Genomic DNA, 16097 nt, shown 5'->3' on the forward strand with positions numbered 1-16097 from the left:
CCACAACAAAACCTCCGTCTCCCGGGGCGATGTTGTCCGCCCAAATCATCTTTCGGTGATGCATTCAGTGCATGTGTGTGGTTTGTGTGTGCGTGGGTGTGTGTGTGTGAGATTGCATCAGTTAGTGAGTTGATCCATGAGCGACTTGGTAAAGGTTTAGTAGGAAAGTGAGTCAGTTGGCTAGTAAGTGAGTCAGTCCCTCAGTAGATTAGTGACTGAGTGAGTCACTGACTGTCTGAGTCAGTGGGCCAATGAGTGAGTCAGTTAGTTGGTCAAGTGGGGTTTGACACTCAGTTGATGAGTAAATCAATGTGTGGATCGATAGGTCCATGAGTCAATCAGTCAGCGGGTGAGTAAGTGTGTGATGGAGTCAGTAAATAAGTGAATCACTATATGAGCGCGTGAGAGAATTAGCTGGCTTTTGTTACAGTGTGCAGTTGTTGGTTCAGAGCACGTTATAAGATCCAAAACAAATGAGATGAAAACAATGACAAAGTGTAATTCGCACCCACATATGCACACACGCGCGCACAGATAAAGACAAACAAATACACACACACACACACACTTTTGGGACTTCTGCAAATCAAAGATGACTGGTTAGAGCTCCAGTTCAGATCTTAGCACAGACTCTCAGATCTTATGGACTTTAAAGAAGGAACTACTTTCTTCATGCTGACTCTGGACTCTGTTAATGCCCGTTTGTCACCAAGTGTAGTTTTACTGCTCCACATTTTTTTCTGTGACACAACAAATACACACACACACACACACACTCACACACACACACTCACACAAACAAACTCTTTTTACTCTCTAAGTGCATTGACTACAGAACACGGCTGTCTCTCTTTTAAAGTCTACTACTTTAGCATTCATTCAGCACGCGCACACACACACACACACACACACACACACAATACCGTCTACACTCAGCTTAACCTGCTATTAGGCTGTCACTGGTGTGGACAAACAGAGTAACTGCATTGGATTTAAATGGGGCTTCTTTTCCATGATTAAAATCAACTTAAAATGCTGAAAGCTGAAGGATTATGAGGTGATAAAATCAGTGAGGCTTCAAATGTAGTTGAAGGAAATAATGCGAAAAACTTGGCAAAAAATAGAAAAATTACAACTCCTTCCTTAGAGTCGGTGACAAAGTATCATTAAGACATTCAGGGAAAAATAGAAGTGAAACTTTTCAAGAAATTACAAAAATTTCTATTTTTCAGGAAACCATTTGACCACAAATACATTTTCTCCATTGTGAGTGCAAATCACCGAACAGAGAGCAAGACTCTCTCAATGTCAGGTCCACTTAGCATTCATTCAGTCTCCCTCTCTCTCTCTCTCTCTCTCTCTCTCTCACACACACACACACACACACACACACACACACACAGACATACACACATACACTGCACATGCACACACACACACACATACACACAAAGCACTCAGCTCACCCTGCCATTAGGCTGTCACTTAGTCAGGCCAATAGAATAAGTGCTGTAGATTAAACACGCACGCACACACACACACACACACACACACACACACAGCATACTAAACAGATTAGGGCGGGAGGTGACAGACATCCTGTCATACAGTCCTCTCTCTCTCTCCCTCTCACCCTTTCTCCGTCTGTCTCTCTCTCCCGCTCTCAATTACAGGCACTCAGACAGTCGATAACACAGAGACATAATCAATTAAGGGGCACGTTTTTTGTATTTTTTTCTCTCTCTCCGACCTCCTGTCATTCACCCTTTTTCCCTCCCACCGTTCTGTCCTGGTGTCTCCTCATCTCCTTGGTCTTGTCTAGACGGCAGTGATGGATGAGGCAGCAGATGACAGGAATATTTCTTCTTTTCACCTTTATACCCCCCAGTTTCCCAGTCGACGTCCACAAGCTCACGATATCTCAGCTGAAGATTCTATTATTCTTTTTTTATAACTTTATTGCATTATTTCTTTCTGAGTCGCAAAGTGAAAGGCGCAAGTATATCTTCTGTGGTTTTGCATTTTGAGGTTTTATTTTATTTTATAACATGACTGGAAGATTTGAAGGGAAACAACATGGAAAGAAATGTCCTGATTATCATAGAAAAAAACGGCTAAAACTTCAGCGAGAAAAAGGAACGCTTAAATATACATGAGAAAACGTTAAAAAAGTTGAAGGAAATATCAATCATATCAAAACAATTCTGCAGAAAATGCAACCATAATTACAGGGAATAGCATTAAAAATCAGCGGATGAGCTAAAAAGACACAATGCCCAGATTGTATTTCTTTTTTCCAAAATGAGAGAAAATCTGCAAAAATTGAGTTTTTCATCAGTCAGCTGTAAACCGCGATCTAAATTTTTTATTTAGCTCAATCAGTCGATGTTAGCTTTGTGCTAGCAAACTATCATAGTTGGCCAATCGTTTTGATGTTTGCTGTTTTTAAACGCTGCTTAAGATAGCGCGCACACCCACATCACGCTTTAGTTGGTGTTAGTAGCACTTAAGCCAACATCTAGCTTAATTTGGGGTTCGCTGACATGCAGATAAGCTTCTTGTCAGCTTGTCACTGTTCCTTGGCACGCTTGGCTTCATGCTATATTTATTTATGGTGGGAAGTTATTTCTGACCCGTGTGTTCCCGTGGCAAGTCTGGGTCCACAAAATGGAGGTCAGGAAAACATGTACTCTCGCAAACAAAGAAATGTAGTATTGAACTTTTCTATGATGTTTAAACTCAAGGTATCCAATACTTGGGATACATTAAGTGACAAGATAAACACAGAAGCTGTAGAAGCACCAGGGTCAGTTACATGATGGAGAAGTGAAGTACATAGAGAAGAAATGACAGATAAAAATCTTCAGAAATTCTGTTTTTTTCTTTCCTCCCTTCTTTTTATTTTGCTTTTGTCCTCAAGGTTTTTTCCTCCGTCCTTTCTCCTCATTTTCTCCTCTAACATCCTTATCTCCTCCTCACTTATCGAATTCTGTCTTACTGTCCTCCTCTGTCCTTCGCCCACCCCTTTCCATTTTCATTCACCTACTCCTTTACTCCTCCGCCCCAGTTTCCTTTCCTTTTTTTTTCTCATCTCCCCTCCACCCCTCTCCTCCCTCATTTGGAGTTGTCTTCCGTTTGCTGCCTTACCTCCCTGCTCTCCTCTCCTTTAACGACACAGAAATCTACCCCTGCCACTCCTACCGAGCCTCACGCTTCATATAATCCCATAAAGGACTATATAATTGGGTAATTGCATGCTGTTGATTCGATCAAAGCAGAAGACTTCACCGCCGTCCGCCCGACACGTCAACACGCCGGAAGAACGAGTCAAGGAGAGACGGGCGGGACGGACGGACACATGGACAGAGTTGGTCCCTCCCTCCCATAGAATTGAATTAACTGGCATGTAAATTTTAAATTTGCCCCTGCATCACCTCCCCACCTGAGATGACCGTGCAACAGTTGGCAGCGGACACATAGTGAACGCGTATCCTAACCGAAAATGGATTGTGTTTACAAGGTTGAACACTGAGCTCTTCCTCCTAACTTGACCGTCAAATCCTAAAATTTATAATTGTTGTCATACACATTAAATGGTCATTTAAAGCAAAATAAACAAATCATCCATGCATTCAAACGCCACGTTCAGGAGGTCCTCGAGTTACAATGGAGTTCTGTTCTGTTCCTATGGTGCGACAGAGAGCAATTTTCGATGATGTAACATCAGAAGAGTCTGACTTATGCTTCCACAAATACAACACAAACGGAAAACAAAACTGCAGCCCGCAAATGTAAATAAAGAAGGGTACCTCATAGAGCGGCGCACATTATTCACTGCTCCGCTCATCAACTAGCTCCCGTCTTAATACATTTATGAGAATTGGTGACTTAACATTGAAACACCATAGGATGAGGACGTCGTAATCCAAGGACTTCCAATAAGGACATCTCTGATGTAGATGTCAAAAGTCCAAATATCGTCTTGTTTTTGCATTTTACTTGAGCCGCCCTACATGTTTTTAATCAATGCTCCAGCAAAGAGTGGTGGAGAGGCACCAAAAATTTGATACGTCTACTTCATTCACTTGTGCCGCACCCACAGCGTGACCCCGTCTCTACTTGTCTTCCTTTGGAGCTCACGCTGTAGGACTTGCATGATCACCACAGCTTCCCCTCATAGCACACGCATGTAGAAGTCATGGACTTCCCCCATGTGACATCACAGGCTGTGTGTCTCATCCGTCTCACAACCCCCTTCGGCACACCTCATGAAGTCACAGCTCTTCCTTTTTTTAGTTGACAATCCAGTGTCCCTGGAAACAAAAAAGCGTGTCTCCACGTGACTAGTTAAGACCTGGCCACACGGTGGGGACGCGTGGCATTGGTCTGTTGATGGTTCCCCACGCAGGAGGGGCCCCTACGGCAAGACGGATAGGTTATAAAGTCACATGGGTGGGAGGTGGGATGGACGCTGTGACTTCACAAGGGGGACCCTGATGTCATACAGGGACCTGTAGTATCACTAAAGGGAAGCACATTCTGTCTGCGGTCCTGGGAAAGGGGAGGCTGTGTGACACAAAGAGGGTTTCAGGATGGGGTGGCGGTAATGCAACTCCATGGATGCCTGCGGCCATAACAGCCTGCAGAAGAAGAAACCAACGGCGGCAAAAAGGTGGAACCGGGCCAAACGGGAACGGCACATGCACATTTCAAATCTCAATCATTTAGTATGGTGACGGAAGTATTGCGGTAACATCATACTACCCGCTACTCATGCCTGGTTGAGTACAGCTTCTACTGCGATGATGTTGGCTGAAAACACTTTGCTACAAACAAACTGTCCTTTGGAAAGATGTTCACAAACAAAACCTTCACAGTAGATGTTTTTAATACAGATGGCCCAGGTAAGAAAACCGAAAACACACGGATCAGATACTCCACCAAAGGCGCTTACACTCCAGGTACATGAATATATATATATACTTAACAGTTGAAGTCAGTATTTTGTATAATTCTGTCTGCATAATGAGTGTGTTTGGCTCTTTTGAAAAAAATCAGACCTTGTACGTTTACGTCTGATTTTCCTTCAAGTCACAGATGACGAAGATGTCGAGGACCTGGAGGTTCATAAGACGTACACTCTGCATGGCAACTCGGGCCACTACGTTGTGGAGGATTTTCTGGGCGAGGGAACATTTGGCAAAGTGGTTAAGTGTTATGAGCTGAAGACGGACAAGAAGGTTGCCCTGAAAATTCTCAAAAATGATAAGACATCAGAACGGGAGGTGGGTCTTTTGATTGATGAGAACCCTTTGTGTTCCAGGACTGAAATTAACCCTTTCACACCTGGGATTGAAATAGGCTTGTTGAATCAATGTCGAAAAAGTAAGAAAAGAACTTTGAACATGACCGGAGTCTGTGTTTTCAGTAAAAGATAAAGCTTGACTACAAAAAAACATCCCAAGTTCATTTTGAAAACTGTACTATAACACAAGAAGCCTCAGGCTTTCACTTTTCATTCTTTCGGTCGTTCCTGCACTGAATGTACGAGCTGTCTGGGGCCTGTGCGGTACATTCTAAAACACTTTTTCTCTGGCTTGCAAGGACAGTGAAAAATATATCTAGAGGCCATCGACACATTTTTTTAGATTTAATCCGGGATTGAATATAATAGATGACTCCCCCTGGTGCCGCCTTTTTTCTCTTTCCCTGCACAGATATACATACTGGACGTCGTAAGGGCTCTTGACCCAGCAAAGACCAACATTGTTCATTTCATCGAGACGTTCACTCACAAGGGACACACCTGTTTAGTGTTTGAAATGCTAGACAAGAGTCTGTGGGACCTTTTGGAGGATCAAATTCAGCCATTATCGCTTTGTGAGATACGACCAATAGCACAGCAGGTACAGAATACAGTCGCTCCTCTATAAAAGTTTGGGTTGGGTTGGTGCTCATAATCCCATATGGAAAATGCATATTATAGCTCCAGCATCATCACCAGTGCAAGGAAGTGTAATGTGATGCACTGATTTGTTTGTGCAAGGATATTTGCACATTTTCTCGAAAATTTGCCGCAGAAGTTGAATCTCTTCAAGCAACACCAGCTAAGTTATTGCAAATAAAAAACATCGGAAAGGAATTATAGCAAACAAATAAGAAATCCCAGAGGTTCCTATGAGAATTAATGGGCTTTCAACACTGACTTTGAACACGTGACTATTTGAAAAGGAGGCTCAAATGTAAAAGTGACCTGAATTTACCCGGCTAGCTTTAAAAGCGACTCAAAGATTTAATGATTTGTTGCATGGCAGGGCTGTAAATGACATTACGTTCAAATCAAAATTCTAACGCTGAAATTCAGAGGAGTCTCATTTGACCCTGTGCTAGGCATATGCTCAAAGCAAATATTGTGACAGTTACTGTTAAATAGTGCTTTCATTTTGTTTGTTTGTGACATCTGCATGCAAACAATTGAACACTGTCTGTGCACGTGAGCCAGTGTTGATTGGAGGCATAAAGAGTATGTTAAATTGGTGTTAAAGTAGTATAAAATGTAAGTCAAGCAAAAAGTTTTCTGCAAGTCTTTTTCTGACTTGTATACATTAGATGAGAGGTCATTTCATTTATCTTCTGAATTTCCTCCTCCGTCCTGCAGTTGCTGACGGCATTGGATGCCCTGAAGGGCATCGGCATCATTCACTCAGACCTGAAGCTGGAAAACATCATGCTGGTAAACCACGACGCTCAGCCTTTCAGAGTCAAACTCATAGACTTCGGCGTTTCATTCACAGCCTCCGAAGCGCCAGAGACTCAGGGTGAGATCATTCAACCTCTGGCAGTGAGGTAGGTTCCATCATCCCGAGTCCATCTTTTAAAATTGATTTACCAATTCGTCCTTTCTTCAACCGGTTATGTCAACAAGACTTAACATTCTGAGGCTGGACTCTACATCAGGCACACCGACCAAATTTTACCTAAGTCCAAACCATGTTTAGTCCTTGACTTGTGCACTCCCTGGCTGTTCCCTTTGCTAAACTAAACCATTGACCTATCTCCCGATTCTCCCCCTAATTCACCAATTCCATTTCAAATTCTTGAGTAACATCGAGATCATTACGGAAGATCGACTACAAAAGAGAAGGTAATTTCACAGACAGAGAGGGGAAATTATTTGAGGTGTAGCGCCAGCACAAAAACAGACTGACCTCCTGGCAGACAGATGTGATATATGACAGGAGAGGGTTCTGAGTAAGGCGAAGAAAAATGTTTAAACAAAAAAAGGAAAAATACATCAAACTGACAAGGGCTTTTTCAAAGTGAATTGAGAATTGAGACTGGAAAGGTTGCTTCCTCTGTAACGATACCAATTATGTCAATTCATCTACCTTCTTCATTTTCTATCCCTTTGGATTTTAAGGGTCTCTTGGTAACATCATATCCCCAGAATGACTTCTCGTTTTCGGCTATTCATGAACATTTTGAAGGCAACTCATGCTTGGTCTCAGCAGATTTCTTGTGATCTTGAACTTTTAAGCCAGAATTTAATTGGTGTTGTTTTTTTTTTGTTTTTTTTTATCATGAAAGTCTTCCATTGTGATATTGATGAAAAAACAGTTGATATTAAAATTTGTGTATATTCTAGACAAAGAACTACTTGGTCCAACCAATCATTCATTCTCAACAAACAGGGCACCTGAAGTACTCCTTGGCCTACCAGTCTCTAAAGCGATCGATATGTGGAGTCTCGGTATTGTCCTCGGGAGTTTGTACCTCGGTCTTTATCTTTTTGATGGAGAAGACGAGTATGAGACAGTAAGTGAGAAAATACTCACTGATAAATATTGATAAACTGCACGTAGAAATCCTTCCGTGTACTGGGAGAGTCCGGCTGACTTAAGGCTTATCTTCAGATGAGCTGCATGGTAGACGTGCTCGGCCAACCGCCAGACCACCTCCTCCGCGCTGGACAACACACCCGAAAATTCTTTACCGAGAACCAGCACAGTGACGACCCCAAATGGTGGCTTAAGGTATAAAGATACATGTTCGTCATTTCGCCCCTCAAATCTGTTTGCAGCGTTCAATCCTCATGGTAACTATAAATATGTAATAATATGTAATAAGGGGGAAAGGTTGCGGTGTGCACGACGGTGAATGTGAGACGCAAGCTGGATTTTAAGCACTGCGGTCATCAGGATGCTGAGGTCGTTCCTCCCGCTGCTCTGAGCCGCACTGCTCTCCTCACAAATTCTATCAAACCACTGCTTTGCACCGATTTATTTTTCCCAAAACCCAACCGATGTGATTTTTTTTTTTTTGCCAAATCCTTATAAACTAGGCTTTAATCTACCCAATGCGGAATTGAAAGATTACATAGACAAATGTTGTATTTTGTTTCAGACCCCAGAGGAGTACACACTCGAGACAGGCGTCACCTCAGAGTGTGAGTGTGAAGGGCCGGTCACTTGCCTGGAGAAGCTTGTCACTGTAAGTGGCCTAATTGTCAGCCAGGGGATGAATTTCTACCGCTGAGAAATGGGCTGAGCCGTCGCTAAACTTCTTCTCAAACTCAGGCCCGGAACGTCGTACGAGAATCTGTTTTGCTGGAGGATCGAAGAGCGTTTGTGAGTCTCCTGATGGGTCTCCTACATATGGAGCCAAGTAAGAGGATCACGCCTCAGAGGGCTCTCAACCACTACTTTGTGTCGATGGCCCACTTGCGTGACCAGACGGACACCGTTTAGTAAGTGCTTGTTTTAGAGTTAGTAGGTTGGGTTGAATGCCTACTCGGTTACCAAACTTCATTGGCTGAACGATTTTTTTCACCTTCGCGGCTTGGTTTCGTTTCAGTGTGGAGGACTGCTTTGACAAGATGAGGGTCTGTCCAGTGCTTTCCATACCCGGCAGCCACGATGAAGAACATCGGGAGTTCGATCTGGACGTCGATACCATCGCGCAAGAAGAGGCTGAGCTGGAGTCCGAAGCCGAAAACGACGAGGAGGGGGAGGGAGATGAGGAAGAGCAGAAAAAGGATTCCAGAGCTGAAGAGGAAGATGAAGAGGAAGAGGAAGAAGAAGAGGAAGAAGAAGAGGAAGAGGAGGAGGAAGAGGAATCCAAAGCAGATTCTACCGTTCAAAGCGACATTGGGGAGGCGGACGGAGCTGATTTGGCTGTCGGGCTCAGTGCGGATTTTAGAGCTGCCGGTGAAGTGGAGGAAGACCTCGCAGACTGTATCACAAGCAATGAAGAGCCAGAACTGCCTTCAGTAGTTTGTAGCAAAGAGGATGAAGAGGCCCAACCTGAAGGTGTCCCCATCGCAAAGTCACAGGAGGCTGAAGACTCCAAAGCTCTCGGCTTTGACGCTGAACCAGCTGTTCAGATGCTTACAAATGCTTCGACTCCAAATATCAAGGAAAGGAAGGGGCTAAGGGGGCGACTGGGGGATTTCTTTAATCAGCTTCAAAGGACTTTGTGCAGAAAAAGAAACAAAATCTATCCAAACTAGATATGGGCAATTTTGTCCACAGTTTGATTGTCTGATTGGCATCTGATTGGGAGTCGGAGTAACATTGGCGGTCCGGTAGCCGATCCTTTCCACTGTTATATTTCGGAGCAGCTACACTGAAGGTATTCGTTCTCTTTCGCTGACATTGACAACTTCTTCTTTGTCGATTGCCGCTCTCCGAGTGTTTTTCTTAACGGCAGAAAATGTGCAGGATTGTGCAGAACTGAACAGACTGTTTTAAACATGTTAGAGGGAATGTGAGGCTGTAACACGCCTGCACATTTTTCCCTTATCCAGCAGTCAACTCAGCGGTGCTTCCGTGGTCCCGCAGTCAAAAGTACTGACTTACATGCAGCTGCTGATAGTTTTCAGAAAATTTCCATCTCTAAGCAGCAGGAGAACGCTGAGTGCACTGCTCAATTTCTACATTGTAACATGAAATTTTGTTACGAAGGAATAAAATTTCCCTTGTACCGATTGACGCGCTCAGCAGGCGGTCGAGACTTCAGCCACCAATTTCTGTGAATGCATGAAAAAATTATCTGCCGTGGAAATGGTAGAAAATGTCTTAGTTGCACAAATTGCAATTTGTGCAAATCAGATCACCCTCACCGCGAAAAACGATTGATAAACAACCGATCAGCGAGTAGCCGATTACCTGTGATCATTCGATAGCACTGGCAGCTAGAGCAAAGGTCATCCTAGGGATTGTGAAAGAAAATGTTGCCTGAATTTGATGCCTTTTGTGATCATTGTGTGATGTATCGAAAGCCTTAAACCCCAGCTGATGCTAGAGACAGGCTTTCATTTGAATGGACTGTAAAAAAAAAGTTTGGATTCAGTTTTATTTTGGAATACCGCAATATTTGGTATAATATTACTGTGAGCGCTCTGAGTCCAAGTGAGTATGTTGATATAAAAATATACCATTAATGGCTGTCACCTCCCAGCCAAAACTGCCGAGGATTCTGGGTCTGTCCGAACGGATAGAAGTTTGAGTGTCCCCGCACCATCCCATAATAAGTCTGAAAAGAATGTCAGATGAATTAGAGACTCTAAATTATCCATTGGTGTGACTAACTGTCCGCATGTCAGCCTTGTGATTGGCTGATCATGGATAACCAGCTGGGATTGTATCCAGCACCCCAAGACTCTGTACAGGATAAGTTGTAAAGATCATGAATTAAAGAATATTTTAATCAAACTCGGTTATTTTTAGAAATTCTGATTATTCTCAATTATTCTTTTTCTTTGAATTCGATGAAAAAATATTCATCTATGGTATGTTCTAGAATGTAATGATGGCAGTGCTGAAACCTTGCCTGAGCTTATCCTTTGTGACATCATCTCCCCTTCACAACCTCCACACAAAACACACAGATTTTGTACGTGAGATAGAATCTTATACTATGCAAGGCAATGAAAGCATTCAAGCATTCAGTGTAATTAAAAAGGAAGTCAAAGACAAATATTTTAAAAACACAATAAACCCCACAGAGAATAGCCAAAAACCATTAAAAATGAAAGAAACTGTCAAATATTGGCCTGAATTATTGAATAATAAAATTTAAAAAAAGCCACTGAGAAAAGAAAAAAGGAAAAAGCCTGTCAAGTGTTGGGATTATTATGTTTTTTACAGTTTACCCGACATTGTCAGGCTGTTTTTGATTATAAAATTCAGTTGCTTTATCGCCCCATGTTCACCCACCCCTCACTCATCCTTTAGTCTAACCTTTCCGAAAAACGAAGACAGGAGCCTGGACGGAAATGTTCTCGTACCAAAATTCTTATCCATCTACTAACCTGATTTGAAAACAGGAAGGAGCTTCGCATTCTGATTGATGAGTTTTGGGCTCAAATAAAAAAAAAAAAAATAGCATCCCAGAAGTCCTAAGCAAAGAAGGGGTCTGAGATAAGTAGCTTGGATCCACATTATAACCATCTTTAAATCAATGTACAACCCCTCCGTCAATCAAAAAATATGTCTTTGATACATCTAACTAATCTGTTATTAAGGCTGTTTTATATTTATCCAAAAGTAACTGAACCAGCAGGAGGTAAAAAAAACAAAGCGAGAAAGTCGTCAAACCAATGACTTGATATAAACCACTCTCGACTCTTCGACGCAAAACTGACTGATGTCTCACCACTGACGGAATATTCAGTTTTATGACTATGTGATAATGGAATATATGTATCAGAAGAAAGAAAAGCTATTCTAATGTTTGAGTGAGGAGGGGGTGACGTTTTGTTCTGAATTCATCTGTGCTTGTTTTATACTCCGCGCTCATCAAAAACCCTCTTTTAAGAGACGCAGCAGAGAAAAATTGTCTTTTGTGTTTCACAGCAAGTCAACCTTTTACCCATTACGCAAGGGGGAAAAAAATTCAACACCCTAGTCTTCTTGTATGGGTTTGCTTGACTGTGCCTCTCAGCAGCTGAGCATCCCGGTCAGAGACCCCTGCCTGAAAAAAGACCTGTCTTTATCATGGCCGGCTTAAAAACGAAACAGCAAAAAACTCCCGTGTTGGGTTGCTGCAGACCCAAACAGCAGTTTCAGAACTGCAGACCTGAGTTCTGAAGAGTCCTACCTTTATGTTTGTGCCACTGCTACTATTTCCAAATAGTAGCTATAATATTCTTTTTTTTGTAACAGCGCCACCTGTTGGACCACCCTTTCAAATTTGATGAATCAGGACAAACTACTTCATACGGGACCGGCCAATTCCGTCATATGAATTCTTGCCCTTTCTAGAATTTTTCCCCGGTCCAGTGCAAAGGTTACTCCTTGTCTTTATTGTGATAGGTTGATGCGGTACATGTTCCTTTACTCTGATTGGCTGCCCATGCCAGGCGTAGTCTTTGTTTGTTGCTTATGATCAGTGTGCGTGTGTGTGTGTGTGTGTGTGTGTGTGTGTGTGTGTGTGTGTGCAACTTCTTAAGACTGGGACTGACTTCGGTTACCTTTGTTCCACCTAAATTAATCAATCAAATAGTAAATAGCTTATTTATATACTATATAGATAGATACAAGTGACATTGTTATACTACATTATCTTAACTGGTACAAAAGAGAGAGACAATTATCATGTTTTGCTTTATAATTAAAACAAAAAAGCCTATTTAAACGTCTCTTTTTTAAAAGTCAGCTTTGTATTCTGCCATTACAATTCTCCCTTCACCTATTCCTCCTCAGCTATTTCTGCTCCTTTGGAAAAAAAAAAAAAAAAAAAAAGATTTTTTTTTTAATAAAAAAAAAGCATCGCCTTCTCAACTTCAACCAGCATCTCCGCGGCTGCGAGTCTCGTCTTCCTCGCCGTGAGGACGCCTGAGGTCTCCCGTGTGCCGATGTCGCCCCCTAACGGCACAAGGACGCAGGGTTGGATGGAAAAAAAAAAATTTGCCCCAGAGGTCCGCGCACGCACACACATTTTCATCAGCGAGCACACATACTGTAAAATGACATCATAACGAAATTCGACTGGAAAACAACAATTCTGCACTTTTGATCCATTTTTATGAACACATATAAAGGGGTTTTATCCCCCAGTGGGCTTTTACACTGTAGCCTGAGTCGGTGTCTCACTCACGCACACAGACACACTGATCATCAGGTGCTGTCAGTGGTTTAACGCCCTGCTCGATGGCACTTCGACGGATAACACACACACACACACACACACTAATAAACACTTCTGCTTTCCATCTTTTTTATGCGCTCTTTTTATGCGTACGATGAGATTCTAATATAGGATATTTTTATGCTCCACGCCGAGGTCCGAAATAACAAACGGGGTCATTAATCCGGCCTTATTTATCAATATCGACCCACAATCAAATTGGTAATGTAACAACCCAGTGTGTGCGTCTGAGAGGGCGAGGAGGAGGAGGAGGAGTAGGGTTCGGTGCTTGAGCCAGGCGTCTTCCCTTCAATGTGGGCTCTTTTTTCGCGGCGGTACCGCTCATGAATACCAAGCAGAAGGTGCGGGGAGGGACGCGGACGTGGACACGGACACGGGAGGGTGCACGACATCGCAGCCCGCCGTTCCGGTACTTTTAGAATAAATGAAAGGAACATAAACGGGTGCCGGGTGGAAGTTCGGGGAACCGGAGAGAGACAACAAATTGACGTTTGTTGTGATTGTTTGTGAAGCGGAATCCGCGCAAGGGGCGTAAAACAGGAGGGAAGCTTCGGTTCCATCCGGATTCCTGATCGGGGTTTTGACGCGCGGAGAAGAAGTCGGGTCTCTTTTCGCAGAATTATTGCACTCCAGCGTCGTTAAACAAGTCAAACCGAGGATGAGGGGGGTCCGTTCTCGCATCCATGGTGCGTAACGAATGCCCGGGATGCGTAATTACGCGCGGATGCACGCCACGCTGTGGGTCGAACGGAAGGCTCCGGGTGTCCGTAAGAGATCCGACGTCTTCTTGCGACAAGATCTCGCGGTGCCGGATTGCGTGAAGCTCAAAGTTCTGCGCGCAAACTACGGGGCGCTCTGAGCGGCTTTGCGCATACAGACGGAACTCCCGTTGCACCGGGATCATCAGCCTCCACGAAACCCCGGGGAGACATACGCGCACACGCGCACACACACACACACACACACACACACACACACATACATACATAAACACAGCTCACTAAGGACGGAAAAAATGACTTTTTTTTCTTAAATAATAAAACCTCCAGCGGCCAGAACAACTTCAAAACGGACGCGCGGATCACCGGGGATCGATCAGATGATCGGATTCCTCCTAATTTACATCAACTCAGCAAATCAATCAACATATAATCGTCCTCGACCACCCCCCCCCCCCCCCCAAAAAAAAAAAAAAAATCGAATTAAAACATGAAAATTGCGAAGCAGTATCACAATAGGAGTTTCAGCATCTCTGCATCCGTCCGGAAGAAGGTGAGAAACACACAATCACTTAGCAGCACAAAATGTAAATAAAATCTAAATGAAAGAATATAAAGACACTTGAATGAAATGCACGCTTTACCTGGAAAGAACTGTCCAGCAGTAAATCCAAATCGCGAAAAGTGGATGAAAACAGCAAAGAGAACGCGAAAATAACTCCTCGTTTCCATCATCTCCTCCTCTGCTCCTTCTCAGTTTGTTGTTGTGTTTGTTTGTTTGTTTGTTTGCTTGCTTTTTATGTTGTTGTATAATTGATGAAGGCTACACAGAAGTATATATTGTCGTTTCTTTACATCCGTCCGGTCCTGGGTCTGGTTCTCCTCGGTTCGCTTGAGAAATGTAATAAACTCCGCGCATTCGGTGGAAAGTGGAAGAAGTCGACGAAGAAAGAAAGAAAGAAAGAAAGAAAGAAAGAAAGAAAGAAAGAAAGAAATAGAAGGGCGCAAGAAGCCGCGAACAGAAGTTGGAGGGGAATTTAAAAAAAAAAACCCGCAGCTTCCAGTGGCTCCTCTCCGGTTCCACCGCCGCTCGAGCACACGCGTGCGTGTGTGTGCGCGTACTCCCGAGGCGCGGACGTGTGTGTGTGTGCTGCAGACGGCGCTGGAGAGGGGTTAAGTGTGTGTCTGCGCGCGAAAGCAAGACTGACTGACGGAGTTCAGGAGCGGAGAGCTGCGCACACCGCGCCGGGCGGCGGACGCTCGCGTCAAGAGCCGCTCTGGAGCACCGGAAGAGCTTCCGTGAAACACTTTCAAAATAAAGCTGCCATCTAAAAGTATTCGTTTGATTTCAGATAAGCCAAATAATTAGCCTGAAACATTATTCTGCTCCCAAATTACTCTCTTTGTTTCCCAATTTGGTTATTTCTCACCGTTCAATCTTGTACTTCACCAATATGATTAATCCATGATTTTATGACCCTTCTTTTGATGTAATCCTGATTTACAATTTCTTTTCTTTAAAACGTGTCTCATTTTAACACAATGTGGCCACTGTTTTACTTTTGCTCGTTGATATATATGTATATATTTAAGCCTGCGTGTAAAATAAAGAAATAAATTCAGTAAAACAATAAGTGATGCTTTTAGGTGTGACTTTCCTCATAAACGCCATTTTCCCCCTGAAAGAAACAAATAGAGGTATTTATTTGAAACACCGGTAGTCCAATATCCTGTCGTCGTCTTCCCCCTTACTGTTTTCGGTAAGCTTGACGGTGTGGAGTCTCAGCTTTGCCGCTTCTCCCGGGTCCTTCCACCGGACTGCTCCGCAACGACCGACCCTCTGAGCGCACGGTCAGGAAGGCCGGGGGGTCAGAACCCATCTGATCTGTAGAGACAGCATATTAATGTGCCATATTGCAAGATATTATCAATTAACATTTATATAAGCACAGTTATTCCTCCTAGTATGTGTTGTTAGAATAGTAGACCAAGCAGCAGTAGCGGTAGTAAAGTAGAGGGGCGGAGACAGTAGCAGCAGCAGCAGCAGTAGTAATCGTAGTAATAGATACTGTAGTAGTATTAATTCTTTTTCTCTTTAGGTTATTATTTCTGAGTTTTTTTGGGTGGATTCTTGCTGGGTTTTATATAATTCCTGTAGGATTGTGTGTGTGTGTGTGTGTGTGTGTGTGTGTGTGTGTGTGTGTGTGTGTGTGTGTGAACGCACGCAAA

The 16097-nt window shown here is 43.3% G+C and overlaps 2 protein-coding genes across 10 annotated transcripts in view; one reads left to right on the forward strand and one right to left on the reverse strand.

Annotated features, from left to right (window-relative positions):
• Positions 1–15135, reverse strand: part of ptprt (protein tyrosine phosphatase receptor type T) — a 293148-nt gene extending 278013 nt beyond the window's left edge. For all 9 annotated transcript variants that reach the window (XM_086150165.1, XM_086150164.1, XM_086150163.1 and 6 more), the window contains exon 1: positions 14513–15135. In XM_086150165.1, the coding sequence (XP_086006291.1) occupies positions 14513–14603 (91 nt within the window). In that variant the 5' untranslated portion in view covers positions 14604–15135. The remainder of the gene's footprint in view (positions 1–14512) is intronic.
• LOC147232977 (homeodomain-interacting protein kinase 1-like) lies at positions 4853–12089 on the forward strand. Its single transcript, XM_086148906.1, has 10 exons — positions 4853–4904; positions 5092–5285; positions 5718–5906; positions 6659–6846; positions 7692–7815; positions 7914–8033; positions 8404–8490; positions 8577–8746; positions 8854–9024; positions 12050–12089. The coding sequence occupies exons 1-10, from the start codon at positions 4853–4855 to the stop codon at positions 12087–12089; spliced, it is 1335 nt and encodes a 444-aa protein (XP_086005032.1).
• Positions 15136–16097: the final 962 nt, after the last annotated feature.

The sequence above is a fragment of the Fistularia commersonii genome, chromosome 7 (assembly GCF_037954325.1).
Source record: "Fistularia commersonii isolate RoL2024-O1a breed Wild chromosome 7, RoL_Fcom_v1.0, whole genome shotgun sequence".
NCBI classification, from domain to species: domain Eukaryota; kingdom Metazoa; phylum Chordata; class Actinopteri; order Syngnathiformes; family Fistulariidae; genus Fistularia; species Fistularia commersonii.